Raw genomic sequence first — 21,871 nt, forward strand, 5'->3', positions numbered from 1 at the left:
CTTTGTTGGAACATACGTCTAGGCATTTGGCTAGGATTCCAGCTCTGACAGGAATCTAGGATTCTGACAGTTTCCTTTCTGGAAAATACTATTTTTCTGCTAGAAAGGCTGTCCTGTAAGATTGATGATGTTTATGAGCTCAACAGAGCTCTCTGCAACACAGATTTACATTATCTTAGTTTGGGTTTTGTTTTTGTTTTTGTGTTCTGACAGTAGGTGTGGATGAATATTGCTGTGATGTTTCAGGCAACAAAAGGCTTCTTTGCCATTTCTTGTAAAACTTTTTCATTATCTTTCACAGAAAACAGTGTCCTCTACTTTAAATATCCCCATCAACAGGATCACCTGTCATGTCAAGCGGGTGGGTGGAGGTTTTGGCGGAAAAGTAGGAAGACCAGCTGTATTTGGGGCTATTGCTGCTGTGGGTGCTATCAAGTAAGTGCACTTGGGGATACAAGAGGGTGTAAAACATACAGAGCTAAGGGCAAATCCGTGGACTGAGAGTGACTTGACTGCTGTCATAACTACCTGAGTGTCCTTGGGCAACTCAGGCTCCTGTCTCTTTTTCTTTATAATTATAGATATAATACTCACCTTCCTAGATTGATTGGAAAAGTCAAATGCACCTAGGACTTGAAACAGGCTATAAAAAAGAAAAGTGATATTATTAGTTAAACAGCTCCAAGGCTGAGGCTGCCCTGTCCCTGAGCTTCAGGAAAGATGACCTATTTAGGGGTGGGGCAAGTCTCCTGCCTAAGTGGAATGCCAAGGGGGAGGCTCCTCCCCCACTTTCCCTTCCCACTCTAGCTGCAGTCAGGATGGCATGAGGAAAGAAAGGCTCCCACCCTCTGCCTCTCTGCACCTGGAAGGGCTGGCTAGTCAATGTTTTCTTAATGATAGATGATATCCTCAAAGAGAGTTCCCAGGCTAACTCAACCAGAAGGCTTGCTCCTTTGCTGTTCATGTTGTTCAAGTTGCTGGCTTTTCTGTTTCTTGTTCATTTTCTATGGCTGTTTCTTGGTAGTTACAAAGTATTGTCAGAGCCCCAATCAGCCTGCAAAGTTCAAAGGTCCTGCTTCCTTTGACAAATTCTGTGTAGTTCAAAGCTAGGTCCTAAAGCACTCAGATGTGTGTCCCATTCTGCAACGAGAGACAGGAAATCACAAGATCTGAATCCCATCTCCACTTCTTTCCATAATGAATGTCTCTATTCACACCCACCAAGTACCCAGAAGGGTTAATCAGTTCATCATACTCCCAACAGGCTTTGTGCCTTTAAGACTTCTCAAGCATTACTGCACAGTAGAATCATCTGGTGAGCATTTAAGTCCCAGTGCCTAGGTTGTCCCATCCAATTCGGGCATCAGTATAGTTTAAAACTAACCCAGTAGTTCCACTGTGCAGCCAAGTGTGGCAACCAGTGCCTTAAGCTACAACCCCACCTTAGCACACATCTGGCATGCATTAAGTAGTCCCCAGAGTAGTGTTCCCAGACTGGTGATAATAAGAGTCTCCTAGGGATGCCTGAGTGGCTCAGTCAGTTGAACGTCCTGGGCTCGTGATCTCGTGGTTTGTGAGTTCAAGTCGAGCCTGCAGCTTGCTGCTGTCAGAACAGAGCTTACTTTGGATCCTCTGTCCCCCTCTCTCTCTTCCTCTCTCTCTGCCTCTCTCTCTCTCTCTCTCAAATAATAATAATAATAATAATAATAATAATAAATGCCTCCTATGCTTGTAGAAATTCATGCCTCCCCACCCCAGACCCACTGAATCAGAAGCACCAGAGAGTAGACACAGAAACTTTACATTTAACTGATGCTCCAGGTAGTCGTCACCATTTAAAAAAACAAACAAACAAACAAACAAACAGGAAACCTTGTGCCAGAATTGTAGTTTTCAACATGTACCTGAAAGTACCTCATAAGAATCACTGAGAAAAATGCCAATTCTGGGGCCTCTCCCTACATGTACTGAATGAGAGTCCTAGTGCTAAGGCTCAGGAATCTGCATCTTTGTCAGCATGCCAGACTATTCTTCTACACTCCAAAGTATGGGAACTACTGCCCTGGAGATACAGAAAGGCTGAAGCTCCTAGCTACCCAAGGGCCCAACTTGTCCAGCATAATAGCATTCCTGGGTGAAAATGAAAATGCTAACCCAGCATCCTAAAGACAAGTACTTGGCCTTGTTTTTACAGTTGTGTTAAGTATGCATTTATCTATTCACATTCTTTCAACTTTGTAACTCATGGTGGAGATATGCAAAGTGGCTGGATCTAAGTGAGCATGAAATCTGAAGCCTTAAGAACACAAGTTAACTGGCATGTGACATTAATCACTTTAGCTAGATCTCCAACTATTGAGTTATAGGCTACAGAAACAGTAGTAGTTTAGTCATATATTAATTCAGACCAGTGCCTAGCTTATTTTATGCACTCAGGGAATATATATGGGATGGATGGATGGTTAAATGAGTGGCTGGATAAATGGGTAGGAGAATGCATGCAGGATGGATGGGCAGAAAGGTAGATAGATGGATGGTTGGGTAGATAATTAAGTGAGGGGTTGAATAAATAGGTGGATGGGTGCTAGATGGGTAGATGGATGAATAGGGGAATGGATGAATGGGTGGGTGGAATGGGTAGAGAATCTAAGATTTGTTTTCTTTAGAACTGGTCGTCCCATTCGTCTTGTTCTTGATCGTGAAGATGATATGTTAATAACTGGGGGAAGACACCCATTATTTGGAAAATATAAAGTGAGTATTAAACTTGAAACTATTCAAATACCTCATTTTAAGAGACTCTTAAATACAGAGAACAAACTGAGGGTTGCTGGAGGGGTTTTGGGTAAGGGGATGGGCTAAATGGACAAGGGGCATTAAGGAGGACACTTGTTGGGATGAACACTGATTGTTATATGTAAGTGATGAATCACTAAATTCTATTCCTGAAATCATTATTATAATATGTGTTAACTAACTTTGATGTAAATTATAAATAAAATAATAAGAAGAAAAAGATTTTTAAAATACCTCATTTTATTTTGGTGGTTTTTATCATTTTCTATTATTTTGATTTTGCTAAATTCTAAAAACAAACAATAATCTTATCTAAAATATGAAATGAAAAAAATAATAAAAATAAATAAAATAAAATATTAAATGACTGGGACACCTGGGTGGCTCAGTAGGTTAAGCATCTGACTCTAGGTTTCGACTCAGGTCATGATCTCATGGTTTGTGAGATAGAGTCCCACATCAGGCTCTGCTACTTGGGATTCTCTCTCTCCCTTTCTCCCTCTCTCTCTACCCCTCTCCTGCTCACACGCTCTCTCTCGCTCTCTCTAAAACATTTGAATTCTCACAAATTTTATGAGGAACTTTTAATACATCTAGTATAGACTGGATGATAAAAATATAATTTCAAATGATAAAAACATTGATGAAGGGATCAGATTTTTGTAGTGGTTCCCCAAAGACAAAAAATGAAAGAAGCTACAAACATTTGTTATACCAAAACTTCTTGACTATTAAAATATTTTGCATTTGAGATGTTTGGAAACAATTTTACCATTTTAACTACATAATCATTTTACAAGTGTTTCGGCCAAATTGTTATGAAAGTGTTACAAAAGTTCCTTGCAAATGGGAAAAAAAGTATCCATTAACAATGAAATAATTTTAAATTGTTTCAAACCACACTCATTGCTTTTTATACAACTATGGCATAAATACCATTAAAAACACTGCTGACATTTGAGGTGCCTGGGTGGCTCAAGTGGTTGAGCATTGGACTCTTGATTTTGGCTCAGGTCATGATCCCAGGGTTGCTAGATCAAGCCCCATGTAGGGCTCCACACTGAGCATGGAGCCTGCTTAAGATTCTCTCTCTCTGTCCCTCTGCCCCTTTCTTGCTCTCTCTCTCTCTCTCAAAAAATAAAAATAATAAAAAAAAATTCTGTTAACATCTAGTTGACAACAATAGTACTTTTCAAATCTGTGACTGAGTTTTTAGGATAGTTCTAATGTAATGTTTCTATTCAAATGTGTTCTATCTGGGAATTATTTATAGTGTATGTATAGCTAGATTTTCTACCTGAGGTTGTCATTGCCTTAGATTACTAAGTTATTATATTTCCTGGATTATAAATCCATACCACAGCACCATTTAATTTCTTCCATTGGCATTAGTAATTTTTATAATTAGAGAGAAAAGGAACACAGTTGGCCATTAAAATTTTTATTGGCCTTCAAATCCAAAGAAATGAATATTCACAACTGTTGTTATCTTCTAGTACCAAGAACAATGTAGAGCCACATTCTGGGACTGAGGCAGTTTGTGTTGTTATGGTGGTTGTTGAGTTCTTTGGTTTTGGCCCATTATAAATCAGGCTTTATTTATGTTACAGTTGTGAGACTGTTTTAGTACTAGTACTTATTTAGAAGGTTCTAGATGTTGAATATTTTGGTAATTATGGTAATATAAAATATGACTAAAATGAGGAAAATATACTTTGGAAAATCCAAGTTTTATTTTATTTTTAGAGAAATATAATTTTACTTTCAGTGTAGTAATATATGTGTCTGTGATGTGTGTGTATGTAGATGGATGGAAGGATGGATGGATGGATAGATAGAGATCCTCATTCAAACCTAGCTAACACAGTTTTGCTCAGTTTTTCAGAGCTATTTATAAATTAGCATAATAGATGTTTATGTGTGAATAAGTTCTTCCAAAATTCTTAAAAATTTTGAACAGTTTAATAGTCTAAGAGCTATTCTGCTTAGCAATTGTTTCTTCATGAAAAGTAAAAGGTAAACTTCAGCCTAGCATTTGTCAAAATTACCGTGAATTCTGAATTTGTGGATTTTCCTGCATGTGCTCAGGTTTGTTATCCAGTATTTCCATAGGTGATAGTAACCAAAAAGCTGTGCCCATTTTCAGAAAGGCAAAGGGACCAGGGCCAATCCTTTTCTGGTAGAACTACAACAGTCTTTTCAGTGTGTGCTGTGCGGACCAACTGGTCTAGGTGGGTGGGAAGAGAATGACAACTTCAGAAAAATACAGAGTGCTTCTGTGAGTCCCAAAAAGAACAGCATAACTAGTTCACATTTGTTACATCCTTAACCAATCACAAAGCACTTCCTCAGCTCCCTAAAATGGGAGCAGCCATTCTCCTATCCATTCCCCAGCATCTGCTTCTGAGATGCACTGTGATTCATTCCCACGCACTCTGGAATTACAGAGACTTTTCCACAAGGGGGAGAAACCGCAGACTAAATTCGAAGGAAAACTAGTAAAAAGTGAAGGAGAATCTGCCAGAAATAAGGAAGAAGAGGGTAGCAATTATATACCAGGAGGCAAGCAAGGACTTTGGAATTCCACACTGACTGCAAAGCTGGGAAATCACATGTTGAAAGGAAAGGCTCAGCAAAATCCAGATCAGAGGAGGTCTTTATCAGCCAAGCACTGAAAATCAAGGGGATAGCCAGGTGTGGCACACCACCAAGCAAACAGGAGCAGAGTCTGTCTTCAATCCCACCCAGTAGTGGAGCTGGGCTGTGACTTGAACTTGGCATGTTAATTTTAAACAGATCATAAAATGTCCATCATCTGGTGACAGGTGGGATTCATGAACAACGGGCGAATCAAAGCTCTAGACATTGAGTGTTTCATTAATGGAGGATGCACACTGGATGACTCTGAGCAGGTATGTGCATCAGAAACTAGCACCATCCCTAATCATGAATAGAACGCAGAATTTCTAGGTGAGTCTTTATGGAGCATGTTTCTTCAACTACTTATCAAGTTCCACAAGCAGTTACACTGTACTTGATTTTACAAAAAAAAAAAAGCAATAGCTGATATATATATATATATATATATATATATATATATATATTAATATCTCCTTTTACTTTAGGTAACAGAATTTCTTATATTAAAACTGGAAAATGCATATAAAATCCGCAACCTTAGATTCCGGGGCCGGGCATGCATGACAAATTTACCATCCAATACGGCCTTTCGCGGATTTGGCTTCCCACAAGGAACCCTGATAACAGAATCTTGCATCACAGCTGTGGCAGCCAAATGTGGCCTTCTTCCAGAAGAGGTAAGGTTGTAATCAAGGTCGTAACCAAGGTTAGTGAAGAATCAGACGAGGTAGGGAACCATAGAAAGAAAAACCATAGAAGAACCACTCAAATTAGTCCTGGTTCAGAATTCAATATAAATTAAGTGCTACCTGAAGGAAAAGACTCCACTATCTTCCTACCTCCTTATGCAAAAAGCTTTCTGGTTCTTTCTTTTTTCTAATTCGTACAAAAATAATTACTTTTTGTTTTTAAAGTTTATTTTATTTATTTTGAGGGAGAGGGAGAGAGAGAATCCCAAGCAGACTCTGCACTGTCAGCATGAGCCCAACCCGGGGCCCAAAAAGTGGGGGCACCTAGGGGCGCCTGGGTGGCTCAGTCGTTAAACATCTGACTTAAGCACAGGTCATGATCTCGTGGTTTGTGTGTCCAAGCCCCGCGTCGCGCTCTGTGCTGACAGCTCAGAGCTTGGAGCCTGCTTCGGATTCTGTGTCTCCCTCTCTCTCTGACCCATCCACCACTCATGCTCTGTGTCTCTCTCTCTCAAAAATAAATAAACATTAAAAAGATTTTTTTTTTAATGGGGGCACCTGGGTGGCACAGTTGGTTGAGCATCTGACTCTTGATCTCGGCTCAGGTCATGATCTCATGGTTCGTGAATTCTAGCCCTACATTAGGCTCTGTGCTGATGGTGCCGAGCCTGCTTGGGATTCTGTCTCTCCCTCTCCCTCTCTCCCTGCCCCTCCCCTGCTTATGTTCTCTCTCAAAATAAGTAAATAAAATTTAAAAACTAAAAAAAAAACTTTTAAAAAAGAATAAAGTAAATAAATAAAGTAAAAAGTGAATGTCCCCTTCTTCATTCCATCATCCCTATTAGTCAAGGACAACCATTGTTAGTGGTTCTATGTTTATTTTTCCAGCCCTCTGTATTCATACACACATACATAAACAAACATAAATATTTATATATAATATATATGTACATAGACAGTTATTTACCAAAATGAGACTATGATAAACATATTATTCTGCACCTTATTTTCTCTGCTTGACAGTAGGCCATGACCATCTTCCTGTGTCAGCAGAATGAACCACTTCATTCTTTTTCATAACTTAATAGTATTATGTAACGTGGACTTACCGTGATTTATTTAGGCACCCCACTATTGATATACATTTATGTTGTCACCCATTTTTGGCTATTGAAATGATGTTGCAAGAAACATCTTGGTACACATGTACCAAAATATAGATGTATTTTTGCTCCATTGTATATATCTTTAGGATAAATTTATTGAAAACTTTGAAGAGATACACTGCCAAAAGAATGCCCTCTAAAAATATTATTTTGTACAGTATCCTAGAAGGTGCACAGTATATACAGGATGCTAAGCCAGAGAGAGGCAGCCACTGGCAATTGAGATAATTATTAATAACACTTTTTTGCCCCTCACACATTTCAAGTAGACCCCAGCCTACATTTTATGCTTCTTTTTCATTTCCCCAATATAGTCCATCTGCTCCAGAAAACACTCTCTATATAATGCCCTTTGAACCCCTTTGCCACTAAGTTCAACAGAGAGGATGACTGGATTTGTGATTATCAGGGTACTTCTACACACAAGAGAACACCTACATATTGTACAAGGAAGACAATAGTTATCCTCAGAGAAGTCACATAAAGTGTTCTATGGGTACAAAGGAGGAAGACATCACTTTGGCTTGAGGGGAGGAGAGTCAGGAAGAACTTTCCAGAGAAGATGACACTTAAGATAGGCCTTAAAGAATAATAGGCACAGATAATGGGAAGGTAATCCAGACAAATGCAACAACTTGAACAAGGAAAGGCAACCTCTTTGTGGTTCAGTTTCCTTATCTATACAATGAGGACAATATGACTCACTACATAGATTTCTGCAAGAATCAAATGAGTTAGCACTTCGTTTTCATAAACTGAATAGTATTTGTTTTCATAAACTGAATAGTATTTGTTTTCATAAACTGGATAGTATTATTCTAATGTTACCGTCGATAATAATAATTCTTTTATTGTTACTAGAGTGAAATGCGGATAATGAAAATTTCCTGAGCGTATCTCAGTAGGCTTCCTTCCTTGTCAAGTCTTGCAGGCTTCTAGGACATAGGACACACCCATATTCAAATACATTTTTAAAAAGATTTGACCACACCTTCCAAAGTCAATCAGAAGGCTTAGAGAAGATCTGCTATTTGTTATTAGCTGCAATGCAATTCCTCTCTATCAGAACAAATCTTCAGTTATGACAATAAATCCTTGCTTTTATATACAATCTACCAACTCTTCTTCATCCTCTGAACATGGTAGGAAAAAAAGGCATATCTGCTTTTTTTCAGCCCCTCCTTCCTACTGCCCTTCAGGGGCCAATTACTACCCCTAACCTCAGGTAGGGAGAAGCCCTGACTGGTACATTGAAGAAGAGATGAGAAATAACCCCCATTAGTTTTGCAAAACCACATGCTGTTCAAAGAAAGAAGATACACCCTGTCTTCTCCCCACCAAAGTTTGTTCTTTTTAATGGGGAAGCTTTTCAAGTATCTATTTTGCAGTCAGTTTCTATCTTACCATAACTATTGACTCAGCTTCTCACCCATTTCAGATTAGGGAGAAAAACATGTACAAAACAATTGATAAAACCATCTACAAACAAGCATTCAACCCTGAGACCCTGATAAGATGTTGGAATGAGTGTCTGGACAAGTCTTCCTTTCATAGCAGAAGAATACAAGTGGAAGAGTTTAACAAGAAGAATTATTGGAAAAAGAAAGGCATTGCAATTATCCCCATGAAGTTTTCAGTCGGCTTTGCTGCAACAAGCTATCATCAGGTAAAGCGTTTATATGTGGAAAATAACCCTCATGTCAGATGCACTGCTACCCCAATCAGCTCTTGGTGATTTTGGGAGAGTGTCATATGTCCCAGGCACTGAGCCCCTCCCTCCCTCAGCACCTGGGAGAAATGTACAGAACTCTCCTGAGCAGCCCCCTCTCTGCAAGCACATTCAACACAGTGCAGTAGAAAAATGTCTCAGTGGCAGAAAATGGCATCAGCAAGCCTGAGAACTGCCCCAGCATAACTGCCAAGACACAGCAGTGACCATGACCATCATCACCTCACCCAACCCTGAATCATCCCTATTCTAAAGGGAACAAGAGCCCACAAGGCCCATTGTGTTGAGCTTTCTGAGCCCAAGGCTATGGCTTAGGCAGGAAGGAGGCCTCTCCTGGTCTGTGCCCCCAGATATCTCAGTTCTCCTCAATACCCCCAAGTCTAGGCAGAGAAGTCACTGCATGTTGCCCTGACCAGCTGGCTGTTTTGAGCCACTTCTCCCAGGAATATGTGTCATTTCTGATGGGGAAATAGGGAAGTGTGGTCCAAAAATCTTTCCAGGTAGATTTGCAAAAGGAAGAGGCAGGTCATTCAGAGGCCCTCTCCAGAAGGTGAGGAGGAAAGGTGGCAAATAGATGAGACCATTAAATAACACTGGTACAGACTGGTACAGACAAGTCTTCCCAGCAATCCCAATGGGTCAAATATGGGAAAGCTGTCTAGAAAACTGGGAAATGTTGCCTCCCATTATTTTCCACCAGAAGCAGAGACTCTGCAGCTGAAGAGATCTTATATGCATTAGATCTAAATCTAAATCTAAAAATGCACTAGATCTCCCTTGTGTGTATATCACTGAAAGCATGTTTCCATTTACACCCAACTACTAGCAGCCAATAGACACACACACACATGCACACACCACAAAAGCTGCCCTGTCCAAGGAAATCCTTCTTAGGGAATAAAGAAGTTGCCCCCAAACCCTAATTAACTGGAGTCAGGTGGACCTGAGAAATCCTTGCCCTGCCACTTACTAGCTGAGTGATATCAAGCAAATTATTTAACCTCTTTGAGCCTCAGCTTCCTTAATTATATAATGAGAATAATAATCCTTTCTCTTAGGATTGATAAGGATTCAAAATCTAATAAATATAAAGCACTTGGCAGGGTTCCTGAAACACTGTGTAGTTATTCTAGGCAGCCCACGCCTCTCCCTCAGGAGATCTCAGGCACACCTCTCAGGACTGGGGCTCCTCCAGCAGGTAGGATGAGACTCCCTGGCCTCCTGAGTCACAGACCTGTTCAGGTCCAGCATGCCCATTCTCTACAGAGGTGCAGGAAGGTTAACTGTCACACTTACAAGCTGGGACTGACTTAACAGCTGGAGCGTAAGAGATTCTAGATATCTGCCTGTGTGATTTTTTTCTCTGACACCAAATGTTGTGTTTTTTCTGCATCAATTCTCCAACACCAACTGAGCATGCAACAATTCAATTCGATTCTGACACTAACTACCCAGAGTTAGCACAGACCCCACAGATCAAGGGCTAAGTCCCATAAGACTGCCTCCACTTAAGACACCAGTAAAAGTGGGGTGCCCAAGCTACTCACACTTCTGCCCAGGCAACTACAAAATCAGGGGTTTTCCACTCCCCACCTCCCATAGGTTTGATAATTTGCTAGAACAACCACAAAATTCAGGAAAGCATTTTACTTACAATTATTACCAATTTGTTACAAAAGATACCATCCAAGAACAGCCACATGGAAGAGATGCATAAAGCAAGGTGTGGGAGAAGAGGTGTGGGGCTTTTATGCCCTCTCACTCCAGCTTGTGGATGTGTTCACCAACACAGAAGCTCCCCAAACCCCATTGTTTGTGAGTTTTATGAAGATTTCATTACATAGGCATAATTGATTAAATCATTGGCCATTGTGATTGAACTCAATCTCTAGTCCTTCCCCCCTCCCTGAAGGTAGGGATGGGGGCTGAAGCCTGGAACCCTCTAACCACATGTTTGGTTTTTCTGGCAACAATTCTCACCACCCCCCCCCCCAAGCTGTCTAGGTTTCCCCAGAGAATCATCTGAACAGCAAACATAAAATAATAAATTCCCAGGGTTTTAGGACCTCTGTGCCAAAAATCAGAGACAAAGACCACATGTTTATTTTTTATTATAAAACACCTCCCCGCACCTCTATGGCTGCCCCTCATCTATAACACAGTCTACTCTCCACCATCAGTCATGGGAGCCAACTTCTCATCTTGCCACACACACAACAAATCCTTAAACCAAGCAATGATTTTAAAGCTCTCTTTGAAAGGTCTCCAGTTTCTTCAGAGTTCCAAATTGATGCACCCAAGAATCACCAGGCTAGGCATTGAAATGTATTATTTCAGGGCAGCTGATGACTCACAAAGTTGGAACACTTACTCTCCAAACTAGGCATTGGGAGCATTATCAAGAGGGAGTCAAAAGGCCCACGGTGATAAATACTATTATTAGCATCTATAAGCCTGGGTGCCCCAAAGCTGCTCCAAGCTATTCTGGGCCTCCAGGCATCTCCAGACAGAACAAAGTCCTAATTCCTCCCCCTTTTCCTCCTCCTCCTCCTGAAATGGAACATTTCCATTTGTGCAATTCAACAAACATTTATTTAGTGCCTCTGTGATTCAGACTTGCTCTAAGTTCGCTATAGGACACACACTTGAACCAGCCCAGGTGCCCTTCCACCATAAGACTCGCACAGAAGAGCTTGTCACCCCCCTGTATTCATTTCCTATGGCTGCCTTAAGAAAGTACCACAAACTGTGTGGCTTACAACAACAATTTTATGCTCTCACAGTTCTGGAGGCTTGGAGTTCAAAATCAAGGTGTCAGGAGGGCAATGCTCCTTCAGAAATCTCCAGAGGAAAACTCTTCTTTGCCTCCTCCAGCTTCTGGTGGCTCCTGGTGTTCCTCGGCTTGTGGCCACATCACTCTAATCTCTGCCTCCATCTTCATGAGGGCTTCTTTGCTGTGTGTCTTCACACAGCCTTATATAAGGACACTAGTCATTGAATTTAGAGCCCACCCTAATCCACTATAACCTCATCTTAACTGATTATATCTGCAAAACTATATTTTCAAATAAGGTTACATTCTGAAGTTCCAGGTGGACAGGAATTTGCAGGAGACATTAATCAACCCAGTTCACCCCATAAGAGGAAGTGCAGAGAAGCAGGTAACTGATCCTTCCGAGATGGGAATGAGAAGCATGTGGGGGAAACTTTAACAGAACCGAGACTATAGGTGTGGATCTCAAGGCTGGGGAGTGGGCCAGGAAGTGAGAACAGCATAAGCATGAGCACAGGTCAGGAAGGAGCAGCGGTAAGCCAAAGCAGGAAAAGACGACAATGGAATTGGGAAAGTACAAGAGACCAAATCCTAAAAGGCCTCATATTGTAATGAAGAGCTAGGCTTTCCCTTACAGACAATGGGGAATTTTTGCCCAACTTGCCCAGTGATGAACCTTTCTTCCCTTCATGATTCCATTCAGTTGTCTCTTTGGGGAAATCCTTCCCCAAGCTTCTCAAAAGCAGTTGGATCTGTCCTCCCAGGTCCCCAGAGCCCCTTATGCCATGCCCATTATCTCACAAATCATTCTGCATTATAATGACCTGCTTTCCAACCTGTCCCCCCATTACAGTGTGAGCTACTACACTGTTGAGGAAGAACCACATCTTGCCCATCTGTATACATCCAGAGCTGAGCACAGGTTGGCACATAACATGTATCAGGTACCTAACAAATGTTTAATTAGTTAGCTGAGTGGTCAGCCAGATATTTTAATCAGGGAATCGACTTTCAAATAGTTGGAACCGATACTCATAACTCCTGGGTATCCAAAGGGGCTCCTATTAAAACAAGTTTCCTAAATAGGAACGTTCTTTACAGGTGACTTTTGCACAAAACAGAACTAAGCTTCAGAATCCCACCAGGAAAGCCTGCCTCTATGACCCTCCTCACTCTGTGAGACTGGTATTTCACCACTCACTTTTTAATATTGAACCTCACTAAACTTGCACTGAGCTGTGCCTTCTGGGTTGTTTTACTAGGCAGCTGCACTTGTTCATATCTACACAGATGGGTCTGTATTGGTCACACATGGAGGCAACGAACTGGGACAAGGTATTCACACCAAAATGCTGCAGGTAAGATCAATAAAATTAAGTCCTTAATCTCTCTCTTTTTAAAATTGTTTTTATACTTACTACTTTGTTTTTACATTTTTATTTAAATTGCAGTTAGAGGGGTGCCTGGGTGGCTCAGTTGGTTAAGCATCTGACTTCAGCTCAGGTCATGATCTCACTGTTTGTGAGTTCAAGCCCCACGGTGGGCTCTGTGCTGACAGCTCAGAGCCTGGAGCCTGCTTCAGATTCTGTCTCTCTCTCTCTCTCTCTCTCTCTCTGCCCCTCCCCTGCTCTCACTCTATCTCTCTGTCTCAAAAATAAATATTAAAAAAAATTTTAATTGTAGTTAACATAGTGTAGTATTGTTTTCAGAAGTAGAATTTACTGATTCATCACTCACGTATAACACCCATGCTCAACATGACAGGTCTGTAATTCCCCCCCTTAATATCCATCACCCATTTAGCCCACCCCCATCTCCCCACTCCATTGACCCTCAGTTTCTTCTCTATCATAAAGAGTTCTTATATTTTGTTTCCTTTTCTCCCTCTTTTTTTCCCATTCCCATATGATCATGTTTTGTTTCTTAAATTCCAAATATGAGTGAAATCATATAGTATTTGCCTTTCTCTGACAGACTTATTTTACTTAGCATAATACTATACACACACACACACACACACACACACACACACCACATCTCATTTATCCATTCATCAGTCAATGGACATTTGGGCTCTTTCCATAGTTTAGCTATTGTTGATAATACTGCTATAAACATTGGGGGGCATGTACCCCTTCAAATCTGTATTTTCATATCCTTTGGATAAATACCTAGTAGTGTAATTGCTGGATCACAAGGTAGTTCTATTTTTAACTGTTTAAGGAATCTCCATACTGTTTTCCAGAGTGGCTGCACCAGATTGCATTCCCACCAACAGTGCAAGAAGGATCTGCATTCTCACCAACACTTGTTGTTTCTTGTGTTGTTAATTTAGCCATCTGCCAGGTGTGAGGTGTTATCTCATCATGGTTTTGATTTGTGTTTCCCTGATGATGACTGATGTTGAGTATCTTTTCATGTGCCTGTTAGCCATCTGGATGTCTTCTTTGGTAAATGTCTATTCATGTCTTCATAGGATTATTTGGTTTTTTGGGGGTGTTGAGTTTGACACGTTTTTATAAATTTTGGATACTAACCCTTTATCAGACATGTCAATTGCAAATATCTTCTCCCATTCTGTAGGCTTTTAGTTTTGTGATTGTTTCCTTTGCTGTGCAGAAGCTTTTAATCTTGATGAAGTCCCAATAGTTCATTTTTGCTTTTGTTTCCCTTGCCTCTGGAGACATGTCTAGTAAGAAGTTGCTATGACCGAGGTCAGAGAGGTTGCTGCCTATGTTCTCCTCTAGGATTTTGATGGTTTCCTGTCTCACATTTAGGTCTTTCATCCACTTTGAATTTACTTTTGTATATGGTGTAAGAAAGTGGTCCATTTTCATTCTTCATGTTGCTGTCCGGTTTCCCAACACCATTTGTTAAATAGACTATCTTTTTTTCCATTGGATATTCTTTCCTGCTATGGCAAAGATTAGTTGACCATACAGCTGTAGGTCCATTTCTGGGTTTTCTTTTCTGTTCCATTGATCTATGTGTCTGTTTTTGTCTCAGTACCATACTGCCTTGATGACTACAGCTTTGTAATACAGTTTAAAGTCTGGAATTGTGATTGCTCCAGCTTTGCTTTCCTCTTTCAGGATTGCTTTAGTTATTTGGGGCCTTTTGTGATTTCATACACGTTTTAAGATTGTTTTTTCTAGCTCTCTGAAAATTTCTGGTGGTCCTTTGATAGGAATTGCCTTAAATGTGTAGATTGCTTTGGGTAGTTTAGACATTTTAACAATGTTCTTCCAGTCCATGAGCATGGAATGTTCTTCCATTTCTTTGTGTCTTCCTCACTTTCTTTCATAAGTATTCTATAGTTTTCAGAGTACAGATCTTTTACCTCTTTGGTTAGGTTTATTCTTAGGTATCTTATTGGTTTTGGTGCAGTTGTAAACAGGATTGATTCCTTGATTTCTTTTTCTACTGCTTTATTATTGGTGTTTAGAAATGCAACAGATTTCTGTACATTAGTTTTATACCCTGTGACTTTGCTGAATTCATGTATTAGTTCTAGCAGTTTTTTGGAGGAGTCTTTTGGGCTTTCCATATAGAGTATCGTGTTGTCTACAAATAGTGAAAGTCAGTTGTTAATCTCTCTATACATTGTTGACATGAATGACATGTGACACTAATTTTAAGATATATGATGGCCCCTGTATTCAAGCCCTAAGATCTTGACTATTTGGTTGAAAAGCTTCGTACATATCAAATAGAATGTCTGAGGTGACAGAAATTCCATGCATGTACAAATAGACCTGGAGCTTGGCCAGGCTTTATGGGTGGGGATTGTTGTTAGTGAAAACATCACTAATGGGCCCCTGGAACACTGTGGTAGTTGTGCCATGCAGGCTTACTAGAGTAGGAATTTCTATTTTGAGGCCAGTATGTATGATTTTTAAAGTTTGGACGACAATATTAGGTTGCTAATACACTATTGGACAAGTAAGGACAAGTATTTCATCAACTGCCATCATGCCGTTGAGAAAAAAAAGAGAAATCAAGAGAAAAAAAGAATAATTCTTTAAATTAAATAAATAAATTGACAGACTTGTTAGATTATTATGTACACATCCACAGCTTTTGACTATCCAGCCCCTTAGCTCCTTTGGAATACAGGACCTACATTCCATATATTCCTAAAGGCCTCCTCAATTCTGGTACCTTTTAGCCCCATCTCCCTCTTTTCCCCAACTGCACAGATATGGGTACACATGCCGGGTCTGGCTAGTCATGGTGCCTTAATCCACTGGCTGCAAGGATGGGTCCAGGAGGAAGGCATAAGACCGAGATCCTTTCCTGGGACTGATGTGTAGGTCCTGGTAGAAAAGAACTATCATTCTCTTGTGGTTGTTTAGTTCCTATGTTATAAGCCAGGGGTTGTCAGAGGCAATTTTCCTGTGCCATAGAGGAAGCATGTCTCTCTTGGAAATAACATAGCCATCATAGAAAGAAAAACAAATGTGTAAGGCAGCAAGAGGACCCTGATGAAACCATAAAGACTTAGATACAGATATACATGACACTGGCTCTGTCCTTCCCACTTATAGGACGCAATAAATTCCCTTTGGCTCTTCATCACCAACAAACAATAAAATTGTCCTTTTCTTTTTCATCATATTGCCTCTTTCTGGGGAAACTCACTTTTACAACAGCATTAATCTGTAGATTGGCACTTGAGGACAAGTACATAACTGCAGACATCTGAAGAAAGTGGTTTTGTAAAAATTAAAAGAGCACAAAAAACAAAACAATGCTTTTTCTCTTTTTCATTTATTGTGATTAAATGCCTTTCTTTCCACATGTGTCTGCTAGAGGAACTGAAAGAAAAAGAACAGAAAACAGTGAACAGCAAATACTAGAGGAGTATGGCAGGAGGGAGCAAATAGAAGACAAGGGGGGAATCCAAAGCTAAAGTGGGGATGAGGGCTAGAGAGAAGACAGGCTCTCAGGGGCATTTCAAATTCATCTGATGCTGATATCAACAGATTTAAGACCAACCTTTGAACCAGTCAATCCAATCTCTCTCTTCCTGTCACTGCAGCCATGTAAAACGAAAAAAAATAATAATAATAAAGTAAAATAAAAATAATTAATATCTAAGTGTAAGTATAAAGATGTTAAGGAAATACTTAACATCTAAACACTAATTTTGGATGGAAGAACCACTACATAATATTGCCAAGAAAACATTTTAAAAATCAGCATGAGGCAGGGCACCTCGGTGGCCCAGTCAGTGGAGCATCTGACTCTTGATTTCAGCTCAGGTCATGATCCCAGGGTTATGGTATGAAGCCCTGTGTCAGGCTCCAGGCTGAGCACAGAGCCTGCTTAAGATTCTCTCTCTCTCTCCCTCTGACCCTATCCCCCACTCACTCTCTCTCTAAAATTAAATAAATAAATAACCAGCATAAGGCTCTACTAAAAAGTGGTTTTAACTTTTATTTTAGGTTTTCAAGTATATCATGGATGTAATAAGAATGGTAGTATTTTTTCATTTAAAACATGATTAAAATCTTCATAAAAGACTTTGCTGGACATGAAAATATTTCTTTTGCTCATAGGTGGCCAGCCGTGAATTAAAACTACCCATGTCTTATATGCACATCTGTGAGACAAGTACAGCCACGGTACCAAATACAATTGCTACAGCAGCTTCCATTGGTTCGGACGTCAATGGCAAAGCCGTGCAGGTGCTTCCGGCTGTCTGTCTTTCCCTTCAGCACTTTTTCCATATTGCTGGTTTTCTTAGCTGGATACAGACATGAGCAGTTGGGTTCAGAGAAGTCATCTGTGTCACTAAACATAGGCTTAGGATAGCCAAAATATCAGGAGAGGGTGCCAGTTAGAGTAGGCTAAACTGAGGTGACAAATAGACACATAATACAGTGAGTCAAACACAACAAAAGTCCATTTTTTTACATACCTACCAGTCCAGAGAGAGAGCTTGGTCATTAGAGTACTCTGAGGTTAATGGCTGTTCTTCCACCTTCAACATGTGGCTTTCAAGGTTGCCCTGAGCATCATCATCAGGGAAGAAGCATGGAGATCAGACCTGGAAGTGATGCAAGTCACTTCCACTGATCATCCACTAGCAGAACCAGGCTCAGGCCACATCTAACTGCAGGGGAGGTTGGGGAAATGTGGAGTAGTGAATCACCACATGCCCAGCTACTATGGAAGAAGGGGAGAATAGATGTTGGTGAACAAGCAGTCTCTGTCCCTGGTAGACACAGAAAGAAGAAATCTGGGTATACCATGCAACTCAGCACTGGGCACATTTCCTCTGACACAAACAAGTTCTTGCAGGCAGGTAAGCAGGCAGAACCCCAGCCAAGTAGATATGGTTCAATTGAAGTGTCTACATGAGTGGAATTCTACCATAGCACTCATGCTTATCCTTTGAACTTGTTTTCTAACTGATTGGGGTTTTTTTTCACTACTTCAGAATAGATTATGACTTCACTATTCCTTAATTAAGATATCTGATTGCATGTACTTTTGCAGTAATATCTATTTGTCATGTTTCTGTTATAAACGTTCCACTTTTTCCATTGGGATGTTATGGGGAGGCATATTTTCAGAACACTGCACTTATGCTACCAAGAGGCATCACTTTCAAATCCATCTTATCTTTGTGGGGATACTTGTTAGGGGCTAAAATCCAGAGGCTCTTTCCCTCAGAACAATTGTGTGGGAAACTTCAAATTCATGAGATCCAATTTTGGATAGGATCAAACACAAGATAAGAATCACTCAGCATGTACGGGAGTTGTCAACCCAAACTAAGATTAATCCATCTTCTAGAGTTTTAGGTTTAGTTAAGGATCAGAAACTTTGCAGATCTAGATTATTATAAAGACAAATTTAGTTATTTTCTCACTTTACACCCAAAGCCAAGGCCTTCACTGCAGTAGTTTGATGGTGGATGGATGAACATATGGAAAGATGGACAGAGAGTTGAATAATATTTCAGATCCAGAGGGATATTGTCATGTTATTGGTGCAGATAGGAAAGCACAGAGTAGAATGAAAATAAGATGTTTTGTTCCTTTTATTTCAACGGCTGGAAAATACAAAAGAAGATGTAAGTCAAAAATGTAGAAAAAGAGAAGGAATTAAGAACACAAAACAAATATTCTTAGAAAGAGGACCTGAAAGTAGAAATTCAGCTGAGCCCATATTTTCACAGGAAGTGAACCAGGGAAGTTTTTTAAAAACCTGCAATAACTGATACCCTCCTCAAGGTCAGAGACTGTGTTGTTATTGTCTCTGTGTTCCCAATGTATCAGTATCAAGCACTCCATAAATATTCACTGACCTAATCAATTATCGATTACTATTCTTCCACACAAATCCTAACCATTGGGCTCTTCTCTAATGAGAATGCACCTCTTTACCCTTTCAAGAATGCATGTCAGATCCTTCTGAAACGCCTCGAGCCCATCATTAAGAAAAATCCAGGAGGTACATGGGAGGACTGGGTAAGTGTTCCACTCTGTTTGTTACTACAAATGAGAAAGCAGTCCTAACCAGTACTGAGAGCATCATGGCAGTGTACCACTGCACCACACTGAGTTTTTCTGGGCGTGGATTTCTGCAGAAGGGCAAGATCGCAAAAGGTTGAGACAGCTGCTCCATGCTGTATACCAGGTATGTGTGAGAGAGCACACAGGGAACAGCATCACTGAGGGGAGGAATGGAAATACATGAAGAATACCCAGCAGGGCTTACCCACTCTGCTTAAATAAGAAAAGGAAAAGACCAAGCCTTCCTAAGCCACCAAAAAAAGAAAAAGGTGTCTTAAATGGGAAGGAAGAAAACTAAAAGGCCTAATTGCTATTAAACATGTCTCAAAGGAAATGACTCACCTAATCCAACTTTACAACATCCTTTCTCTTATCTCATCGGAACACTTATCCCACACTTACACGCACACTTAACTAAAGTTCTAACATTTAGAACTTTATCCCAAAATACTTTGGGAACTAAGCCCCTACATCATATATGTGTGGCAGGATTCTGCCTTATTTAGTTCAGACATTTCAACTCAATCAGAAGGAAATTGTTAATGTACCAGCTAAGGGGAAAAAAAATATTACAATGTGTTCCTTTACTGGTAACAAAACACCAGCAACAATTACCAGATGTCAATTTTGATATAGGGAATACCTTCATTTTCACCTATCAGATGATGTATTTATTTTATTCTGACTAAATATGCCCATTCTTCAGATAGAAGCTGCTTTTGAACAAAGAATCAGTCTTTCAGCCACTGGATACTTCAGGTAAAAATTACAATAATGTCTGGACTTAGCTGAGAAAATATAAGGTAACTCAATTGTTCTGGTCCTTAGTTCCCTTTTTTGTAAAGTAAGTTTTTATTACGTGATCATTGAGGTCCCTTCTCAGTCTAAAATTGATTTTATGTAAGCCTTTGAACTATATCCAAAGAAATATTAAATAATAAAAAATACCCTTATTGGGTAAAAAACATTTTTTAGGGGCACCTGGGTGGCTCAGTTGGTTGAGTGTCTGACTTTGGCTCAGATCATGATCTGGCGGTCTATGAGTTCGAACCCTGCATCAGGCTCTGTGCTGACAGCTGCAAGCCTGGACCCTGCTTCGGATTCTGTCTCCCTCTCTCTCTACCCCTCCCCCACTTGCACTCTTGTGTGTGTGTGCTCTCTCTCTCTTCCTCTCAAAAATAAATAAATATCTAAAAATTTTTTTTTAATTTTTTAACATGACTTAGAACATCTAATCATTATTTACTATTCACTGTTGGATAGTAAAAAAATATCATTGGAAATAACTTCCAACTCAATTTTACAAACCGTCCCTCCTTTACCATAAAAGCTTTCTGTTTGAAGCTCCTCTCTTTGTACAGTGTCTGTCAGTGGGAGGCCTTCAGTTAATTCATGTTAATTGAGTGAAACACAAAGAGGAGAACTGATGGTCAAATTCAGGAAGTGTATGACAGCAGTTTTACAATGTAGTGAAACAAACCACCAAACTAAACACACACATCCACAGAGACAGAGAACAGTCAAGAAATTTCTCATGAAAAAGGAAGGAAGGAGGCAGTTAATAGCCCAGCCCAGTGCCCTGCACATGAGTTCTAAATTTCTGAGTTCCGTTACCCAAGAAGAGAGCTAGTCAGCCATCTAGCTGGGTACATCTTCCATTGTACATTAATGCATTGAATCACATGCCCTTTTTTACCAGCTCTGAATTACCATCAATTCCCCAGTGAGTTTGGTTACCATAGTCTAGAGGGTTCCTTTGGGAATGCTGATAAAATCCGTTGAGGTTCTCAATCCACAGAGCTAAAAGCTCAAACTCTACACTGTGAATACAGACACACTGGGAGGTCAGACCAAAACAGCCTGTTGGATTCTTTCTTTTTGGCTTCTTAACTGAAACACAAAGGGTATCCTTTTTAAATGGAGGCACATGACAGTGCTGCTATAATTAGCTAGGTTGCAAATACAAGTAGCAGTTTAAATGAGTTTAAAAAGCAGTTGAGTGGTACCTGGGTGGTTCAGCCAGTTAAGTGTCCGACTTTTGATTTTGGCTCAGATCGTGATCTCACAGTTTCTGGGATCAAGCCCTGTGTTGGGCTCTGCGCTGACAGCACAGAACCTGCTTGGAATTCTCTCTCTGCCCCTTCCCTGCTTGTGCTCTCTCTCTTTCTCTCAAAATAAATAAATAAACTTAAAAAAAAAACCTTAAAAAGCAGTTGAAGTATCAGTAAGATGAAATGCTATCATAAAACTTTAATAACTTTTTGTTTTGGTTTGGTTTTTTGTTTTGTTTTGTTTTCATTTGGAAAGTACTTTAAATTCGTAGAAGAGTTGCAAATATAGTAGAAGGAATACTATATATCCTTTCTATCCAGAAGTACCTACTGTAATTTGTCACATTTGCTTTATCATTTCCCCCCTCCCTCTCTCTCTTTGTATATTGTTGTTTCTGATCCATTTGAGAGCAAGTTGCATACACTGTGACCCTTTGCGTCTAAATACCTGAGTGTAGACTCTGCACATTCTTTCTCCACTGCTGTGGCCCCTCTGGTTCC

The 21,871-nt window shown here is 40.1% G+C and overlaps 1 protein-coding gene across 1 annotated transcript in view; it reads left to right on the plus strand.

The window, feature by feature from the left end:
* The window catches only part of LOC122481631 (aldehyde oxidase 2), an 87,253-nt gene that overhangs the window by 41,766 nt on the left and 23,616 nt on the right, over positions 1-21,871 (plus strand). Inside the window, exons 22-30 of the mRNA XM_043577434.1 lie at positions 302-435; positions 2,667-2,754; positions 5,622-5,708; positions 5,922-6,113; positions 8,730-8,957; positions 13,056-13,151; positions 17,355-17,483; positions 19,200-19,274; positions 20,026-20,078. Coding sequence (XP_043433369.1) covers positions 302-435; positions 2,667-2,754; positions 5,622-5,708; positions 5,922-6,113; positions 8,730-8,957; positions 13,056-13,151; positions 17,355-17,483; positions 19,200-19,274; positions 20,026-20,078 — 1,082 coding nt within the window. The remainder of the gene's footprint in view (positions 1-301; positions 436-2,666; positions 2,755-5,621; positions 5,709-5,921; positions 6,114-8,729; positions 8,958-13,055; positions 13,152-17,354; positions 17,484-19,199; positions 19,275-20,025; positions 20,079-21,871) is intronic.

The sequence above is a fragment of the Prionailurus bengalensis genome, chromosome C1 (genome assembly GCF_016509475.1).
Source record: "Prionailurus bengalensis isolate Pbe53 chromosome C1, Fcat_Pben_1.1_paternal_pri, whole genome shotgun sequence".
NCBI classification, from domain to species: Eukaryota; Metazoa; Chordata; class Mammalia; order Carnivora; family Felidae; genus Prionailurus; species Prionailurus bengalensis.